Here is a 9,013-nt window from a genome sequence, read left to right on the forward strand (position 1 = left end):
TGTGGAGAAGTGTCTAAGAAAAAATGAATACCCTCATGTTAAAAGATTACTCCTGAAGAAGAAGAAAGCTTTCTGTGAAACGCGTTGAGTATAACTAAATGCGTTGAGAATTTGTTATTAATTATTACTTTATAAAAGTAAAATTTATTTACTGACTGTATTTGTATCCTAAAAGAGTTTTTTTTAAAAGGATGAAATAAAAATGGGTTTTTAATTTTACTTACCTTTGCAAGAATGGAAATGGCTTAAAAAATCCCAAAGTTCTCTTGGCTGGAGATACATTATATTTGGCTGGAGATGTTTTGTTTTTATTTATGTTTGTATGGGATGTTGGCATGTAAACAATAATTAATCTAATAGCAATATATAGATTTGTTAGAAATACACCAACCCTTACTGTGCCCTAGCTGAGGTTTACTAATTAAATTACCCTTCTTTTTGTTAAAAAGGCACAGCATAGCAGGACTGGCTTAGGGTTTTCCAATTGTATGGTGACCATATGGGGTCACTGGCCTCATTTTGGCTAAAACATTACTTCAATCCAAGAATTGAAATCAGGTATGTGAACCAAGTGTTTGTATTTATCATAGCATGGGGTCAGAATCTGCTGCAGTTGTGGCCTAAATAACCTAAAGGAGGCCTAACTGGCTCTGGTTTAAAGGCTAAAAGAAAGGCAGAAGCAAGGTCAAGGGCATTGCCTGCATTAGATGATGTTCAAGAGTAGAACAAATAGGGGGCAGAGCAGTGATACAAAGTTTGGGGAATGGCGGACTCTGCTATGTTGGCACGGGAAACAGCAGAGGAGGAGTTGACTATAATGTGTTCATTACTTTACAGCTTTTTTGGGTACGGCAATCCAACTCAATGTAGTTTACTGATGTTGTAAATGGTTTATGGGGTTGCCTTTTATCGTTAAAAGCCAGGATATGTAATATTATGTAATATTTATTGTGTCTTTAGAAATATATTAGATGAACTGTCTGTAATAAGCCGCATATTTTAGCTTGTTATGCTCTGTGAATCAGTGAAGCAAATCTCCCCTTCCACACCTTCCTCTAATCAGTCAAACAGACAAAAATAACAAGAAACAAAGTGTAGATCACAAGGGCACCGCGGGCCAGATCCCTGTACGATTTTCAGAACAAGGTTACCGATCACAAAACATGGAGGTCAAACTCTCTTACGTATTATGCTATGCTGTGGCTTCTTTTCTCCTGGTTGCCATCCCAGGTAAGGGCTGCACTAACTATTCAGTATATGTATATCATGCAGAAGATTGAGATTGGGGACATGCTGCAGGGGTCATTGTTAAGGGCTGATTTTTTTTACATGAGACTTTGTTTAATACCTGCACAGTTGGGGCCAGAGCATCTCAAAAAAGATTCTATTGTGCAGCCTGGGCTATTGTGTGTCCTTGGGCTACACATTGGGCTCCTGGGCGATCATACTCTGTAAAAGGTTACGCATAGTAGCGGCAGCATATTATAATACCCAAAAAGGGCAAGTCACAGGAGGTAGAACTTCATTTAAGGAGATATGAACCAAGGAGGTATGGAAGCTACCATTGCTGACCTTGGCATCACAAACTACCAAATCCTTGACTGTCTTTTGGTGGCAATAGAAAAGGAGACTTGATTACAATCAGCTTGCCTGTCCATTGCTGTTGCCAAGTTCAGTCCAGTATTAGCTTGTGCACAAGCAAGATGGATGGGCAACAAATACCCAGTGAGGGAACATGGTTGGTGTTTGTTCTGTCTTGGCTTCCAGTAAGCAATATCTGGACCAGTATGTATTTATCACCTTGGTCCTCATCAGGCATAGAGTGAAGTTCGTTCAGCTTCTGCTGGCTACTTCCAGTTTTGCAGGATGTAAATGATTCCTGGTAGACAGTTAAAAATGCATCATAAAAAGTAGCTATATCTTGTTTAACAAAAACACAACATTAAGCTATGTACACACGCCAGATGATTCTCACCTCAGACAAATGGTCGTACTTGTCATACTGGTACTTGGTGCAAATCCCAAACATGTACATCGGTCCCCTGATCGGTCGCCACAGCACATTGATGATCAGCCGATGGGGTATGCACTTATATGGTGGGGGGCATAAAGGGGTGCTTCTCGACTGTTCTCCCCTCTTCCTATTCCATTGAACTAATTGATGCTGTGCGTACAGCCCTCATTCGTTCATCTGGCACTGGAATTGAACACGAAAGATCATTTCCAGTGACAAATATCTGACATCCCTCTGATATCTGTACGGGGCTTAAGTTTATTGAGTTCATTAGAAAGCATTACATAGATTTTGATTTGCAGCTAGCATAGAACCTGAATTTAAATTTTTTTGTTTACTGAAGTATATGGTCATCATATTTCTTAAACACGGACATTTAACAGGGGTCATAGTTAAGAACCAAGGAGCTTTTACACGTGACTGCCAGTGATCCGCCCACAATTGGTACAAGAGGGTCTCAAATAAATGCCAGAGAGCATCATGTGCTCTTGGGCCACAAATTGGGCACATGGGACTTCATGGATCATACTTTATAAAATGTTATGCATGGTAGGTTGGTAGTAGGAAAAGAACTGACCCTCTTAGCTTGTACAAATTACAAATCCTCCATCTCAGTAGCTGCAGCACATTGTACTTCCCACAAAGGGCAATAACAGGAGGTAGTACTACATTTCAGGAGACTTGTACCAAAGAAGTATGGAAGCTTCCATTGCTGACCTTGCCTTAACAAAGTACTAGCTTTCTTGCTTGCATGTGGTCCTGCTTTAAATGTTTCATACTAAAGAACCTGTTCATAATTGTTAAAGAGGGGAACTTTTAATAGGTATCTCAACCAGTTTTTTTTTTCATTTTGATGTAGTGAGGCATTGGGCATGATTTATTAAAAATCCCCAAGGCTGGAGTGGATACATTTTCATTAATGAACCTGTAATGGTTTTTTTTAAGTCAATCTTTTGCCAGATCCATTCTAGGTTTGCTGGATCGCCCAGCTTCACTAATGAAATTATATCCTCTCCACCCTTTGAGAGATTTATTAAATGAAGCCATTGATGTAATTCTACATCCATAATTTATTGCTGTCCAATAGATATTGAAGAACTAACTCCTTCAACTCCAGGTCCTAATGTGAAAGTATGATCTTGGCTAATAACTGAACTTCTTGATTCTTTCTAACATGCACCATCATGCCTCCCAATATTTAGAGGCACAGTTTTTAGCTCAAAATATGTAGGTAAATTACATGTCCTTGTCATGTCCCCATTTTACTGACCATAAAAAATAAATGATTGGTCAAACTGGTTGATCGGCTTATCAAAATAACAAACCGAAATATGTATGAAGAAATGAAAATTGGATGAAGGTTTAGTTCAAGGTAACAATTTGTAAGAGTTAAACATTACATTATATAGAGCTGCTCACACAAAAAGAGGGGCAACTAAGAAGAAAAGGGGACCTGGGATCTGAAATATGGACAGCCCCTGAAAATCAAGGAGGATTGGGACAGTTCCTCCAAATTGGGGAAAACTAGTAGATTCTTAATGGAAATGTATACTCCTATAGAGCCAGGATAACCAGCCCAAAGACAAGCTTTAGCTTTCCCATCAGAACCGGGGCCAAGATCACAATACGCTGCTTAAGGCAAGCATCGAAAAAAATTTTGACTGGAGTTCTGCTTTTTCTTCAGTTTATCTCTATGGGTAGATTAACACAGAAAGAGGAACAGGAAGCACCTGGGAATAGGGGACAAAATGCTTTAAATCCCAAGAGACAATGCGTGGAGAGATGGTGTGACAATTGTGGTATTGAGTACAATTAAATGACTTCTTTAATGATGATGGTTGAGATTTTCCATTCCACTGAACTAATTACTAAAAACGATATATATATATATATATATATATATATATATATATATAGGCATTTAATTTAAAAAATGAGAGTAAACACTAGTAGCCTTAAAGCCAATACTTACTGATGCAGAAAGCAGCATATACATAATAACATCTGCACCATTCTCTGCACCTATAAACAATAAATGTAGGGTGCTATGTTAATCGTCCCTCAGAGTATAACATCTATATGTCCTCCATTCACAGAAGAGTACTCCAGGTTGAGTGATAATGGGTGTCATTCAACCCAGAAGACTTAGAACACTTTGTTAGACAAGAAGATGTATTGGAGCTGGACAACTCAAAATTGATGATGAGCACAGCCACTACAGCTATATTAAAAAAAAAGTTTAAGCCAGATTTATGTGCTATAAAGACACCAAGACACTGTCATCCTACCCATTCCAATGATTGTATCTACACAGGGCAGCCATATTTGTTCATTGCAAACTCAGACCTTGCATGCTGCAGGCAGTACTAGGCAATAGGTTTTTTTTCCTTTTTCTTCTTCAAAAGCATAAATATGCATCAGATGACCAATAAAAACCATGTGGGTACTATTCTACTGCAACAGTTGTTCTGCAGTTAGGCAAAGTCCTTGTAGTAAATCAAGGACTGACTTGTAAGCCACCTTCAAAAAGTTGGGATGATTTATTTAAAGCAGAGCATCTTTGCTCGACAAATAGCGCAAATGATCACATTATTTATAAATCAAGTGGAAAGATATTTTTCTTTCACATAAATAACTATTCATGTTAATATTCACTCAACGAGTCTGATTTATTGAAGTTCTTGAAGACTGGAAACAAACCTAGAATGGATTTCCTCAAACTCATTTGCTGTTAGTTGACAAATGTTTTCAAACCTCAATTCTATCTTCTCCGGTCTGGGATGCCCCTTCTCCGGTCTTGGATGCCCAATGGGGGAAGGGAAACCTAAAAACAACACAAATCCTTTAAATTACATGTTGAAGTGAAGCCTAATTGTGGTGTTTAACCCCCCTAGCGTTCTAATTCTGTCCGTATTTCCACGCAAAAAGCGTTACTTTTTTTTAAATTTTTTTTAACATTGTAGGCCTATAATATATATATGTATATAAATATAAATATAAATATATATATATATATATATATTATATAAAGATTTGGACTCAATACAGCTATTTTGTATTGAATCCAATACAAAATTATTTGAATTTCTCACCGCTCCTCTTGCCAGCACCGAGATTGTCTCTGCAAGACATGTTCAGTGGGGCTGCAGGGACCAGCAGGACACCGGGGGACAACAACAAAACAAGGTAAGTGTTTTTTTTAATGTTTTTAAAGACTGTGGCCCTGATTTATTAAAGTTCTCCAAGGCTGGAGAGAATACACTTTCCACAGTGAAGTTGGGTTATCCAGCAAACCTTGAATGGATTTCTTAAAAGTAATTTGGTATTTGTTAGCAAATCTTTTGAATCTTGACTAGATTTATTCCATTCTTCCCGGATCACCCAGCTTCACTGATAAAAGTGTATCCTCTCTAGCCTTGGAGAGCTTTAATAAATCAGGGCCTGTGACTCGGGATTACAGCTTTTTGCATGGTAAATCCACCCCCAGTCACACTCAGGAATACCGCCAGGAGGTTTAGATGGTGTAGACAAGGGGTCAGCAACTTTTTGGCTACTAGCCATTTTAGAAGGTCAAGGAGGCACATTAGGCCAGACTCTCTCTCGAATCCTACGCTGATGGCTCCGCCCCCCACCAGGAATGACCCTGAAGGAAAATCCCTCTCCTCCGTAATGCATATGGATTATTTTGGAGAGGAAATGCCCCTTACTTGCTCCAGAGCCTGGGGTTGACAACCCCTGCCGGCTGTGATTAGGCTGATCTACCAGGGGGGCGTTAGGCCAAAATGGACTACTGCCTAGGTCATATCTGGCCTAAAGGCCGGAGATTGCTGGCTTCTGGTGTAGACCCAATAAACAGCTCTAACATGTTACAGGAGCTACATTTGAAGTATGGCTGGTATGTTTGTGGTTGTCAACCATGAAAAAACAGCTAAATCAGACACCCATGTCTGCTCACATGGCGCCACCAGTAGGGGTTCATCTTGACATTTGAGTGCAATAGGAAGGTCTAAATGAGGCTAACAAACTAATATATAACAGTGAGCTAAATGGGTTCAATACATATGAAATGAGCCTGATGACGTCCACTGTGGTTCTTAAAGGATCGCCCAGGCTTGGTACTGAGGGTTTGCATTTGATTCATTTGTAAAGAACTCCTTTAAAGTATAGGGATTCAGCCTGGCTCCCCTTCCATGGGAGACAATATCTTAGGGGAGTCTGGAAGAACCACCGTCTAGAGAACAGAGTTTATCTGAGGGTGGAATGCTCGGGGTCTGTAGAAACCGCAGACCATTTTCTGCTCTAGTGTCTCTTTACCATAGAAGTCTAAAAAAGGGTTGGGAGGGCCCTAGGTACCTCTTTCCTCTATCGCATGAGTTTGGGTATATGGAGCTTTCTAGACTGGCAGGGATTTTGATTTTGACACACTTTTTCTAGTTATTATAGTAGTTCAATTTTACACTTGGAATGCACACTGCCAGGTTTTCCTAGGTGGTGGGGAGTGATATTCTGCACGTATTGGTGAAAATTCAGGGTCTTGAGAAAGGCAGGGCCCCGGGATGAGGGTGTGGAGAAATATCAGGAGCCCCACTGGTGAACTGTCAGTCTCTTGTTGAGCGGCTTTTCTTTTCTATTTCTTGATCATTCTGATAGATTTTTGGATATCAATATTTTTGTAGGGCTGCATCCATAGGGTGACGGGAACACTTCTTGACCTTTGGACATAAAGTAGGTGAAGAGAGTTTTGAGATATCTTTCAGTTAGTTTGGTTATCTGAATATGCCGATATATTCCATTTATGTATTTCTATTTCAATTATACCAAATTATATGTTTGTATATATGTAAATATTTATGTATGCTTTTATGAAAATCACTGATGTATGTTGTTTGTAAGCTTTAAAGAATAAACAAAAGTCCACTGTTGTCCACAGTTATAATATTCTAGAAAAGATGGCAGCACTTGGGTAACAAATATAGCCATAACTGCAATTTGTAAGATTTTATTTCCAAGAATACCTTACTTTGTGAAACAATCAATCACAAAATGATGTACGGAAGTTGGACTTTATCAACAAGCTGAGGACCACCAAGGTGTGAGATGGCCACCTATCGCCCAAAAACATTATTTTGTCACACCTGTTCTAAAATGTTAAATTGTAAATTCATCAATGCTAATCTTTGGTTATTTTTTTCTTTCCCAGTGATTCCATCTCATGGTCTGGAGATGGAAAGAGTACCAACCTCCATAACTGTCAATCCCGGAGAAAGTGCAAGAATTCCATGTAACTTTCACAGCACTCAAAATGTGACCATCACCTGGCTTCTGTTCCAGCGTGTAATGAACCGATCAGAAAAAAGCTATTACTACTACATAGACACACATTCCTTATCAGACAAGTCAAAAGATCTGGTTTTAAACAAAATACAGGTGAATCAGAGTGGCCTATATAGGTGCCAGGTGTTTTTTAATAATAAAACCTACAATTCCTGTGGGACCTACCTGAGGGTCAAAGGTGAGTCCAAAACAATACCCATAAAGAAGTGCTAGGTGAACACACTTTAACTTGTCCTTTACAGGCAGATCAATTTTTTTTCTTGATCTTGTCCTGCCCCAGTCTATGAATGTACAGTGAAAGGAGAAGTAACAGATGGTTGGGCTTATGTTTCTGTCACTGTTTTTTCCTCCTATTAGCCTGTTCCTTTTGTGTACATGAACCCTGCAGCTCTTTGAGTCTTCACTTTTCTTCAATAGTTGCTATGGTCCATTTTAGTATATCAAATATATCACGTATATGCAAACAGTATGTCCCTAATCCACCTTTTCATAATTTGGGGGTTAAACAATAAAGCAAACATGTGTATATCTGTTGTTCCGGTATTTGGCTGACTGGTCCCTAGTAGGGATCAATATAACAGATTCAGGGCAGTCACATACAGAGGTGGCACCTTCCTGACATTAGCTGTGTTCATGGATGTTCCCATCCCTCATGTTGCATCTCAAATAGCAGTAGCAGTTTTCTGTGTTGTTTCTAATTTATTGTGATCAGGAACAAAAATATAGACAAGCAGTAATAATAATCGCTAGGTATATAAATAGTAGTATTGGATTTCAAATTCACTCTTAGATCAAAATGGAAGGGAAAGAGAAAGGCCAAAGGAAAGGAAAGGAGTAAGGAAATGAGAAAGGAAAGTAAAGGAAAAGGAAAGGAGAACGGTAAGAGGATTGGAAAAGGAAATAGGAAAGCAAAGGAAATGAAAAGAAAAGGAAAGAGAAAAGAAAAGGAAAGAGAATTTAAAAGAAAAGAACAGGAAAGGAAAGGAAAAAAAGTTAGGGAAAGGAAAAATATAAGGAATAGGAACAGAAAAGAAAAGTTAAGGAAAGTTAAAAGGAAAGGAGATAAAACAAGGAAAGACTTTAAAAAGAAAAAGAATAAAAAATAAAAAAATAAAACAAAAGAAAGAGCCCTGCGATGGAAAACTAAGCAGTTATCCACACTCAGATTACTCTATTTACTACTAAGTGGTTTTTAACCACCTGAGCGGTTAGCCTGCACCTGGTTCAGGGTAAGAAAAACTATTGTTTACCCCGAACCAGGTGCGGGGTAGCTAAAAAAAAAAAAAACAAGCGTGACATTGCAATCGGATTGTCATACAACATTGTATGACAATCGGATTACAACAGAAAAAAATACTTACCTTGTCCCCGCAGCTCCTCCGGAGACGTCTTCTGTCTTCATCCGGCGTGTGCAGTGACGATCTCCGGGGTTTCCCGGTGATGTCGCTGCTAGCGTCGGTGCGGGCAGGGGCGGGGCGGGGCGGGAAATTTAAATCACTTTGTATTGAACTCAATACAAAAAAGCTGTATTGAGTCTAATACAAAGAAATCTTTATATAATATATATATAATGGCATTATATATATATATATATATTATATATATTATATAAGCTACTGTACATTTACATTGCATTATACACTATTTTTTTTTTTTTAATATTTT

At 38.6% G+C, this 9,013-nt stretch overlaps 1 protein-coding gene across 1 annotated transcript in view; it reads left to right on the forward strand.

Moving 5' to 3' along the window:
• Window positions 1-1,069: 1,069 nt before the first annotated feature.
• Window positions 1,070-9,013, forward strand: part of CD79A (CD79a molecule) — a 10,932-nt gene continuing 2,988 nt past the window's right edge. Inside the window, exons 1-2 of the mRNA XM_072426330.1 lie at window positions 1,070-1,230; window positions 7,215-7,526. Coding sequence (XP_072282431.1) covers window positions 1,164-1,230; window positions 7,215-7,526 — 379 coding nt within the window. The 5' untranslated portion in view covers window positions 1,070-1,163. The remainder of the gene's footprint in view (window positions 1,231-7,214; window positions 7,527-9,013) is intronic.

This window comes from Pyxicephalus adspersus, chromosome 11 (assembly GCF_032062135.1).
Source record: "Pyxicephalus adspersus chromosome 11, UCB_Pads_2.0, whole genome shotgun sequence".
Lineage (NCBI taxonomy): Eukaryota > Metazoa > Chordata > Amphibia > Anura > Pyxicephalidae > Pyxicephalus > Pyxicephalus adspersus.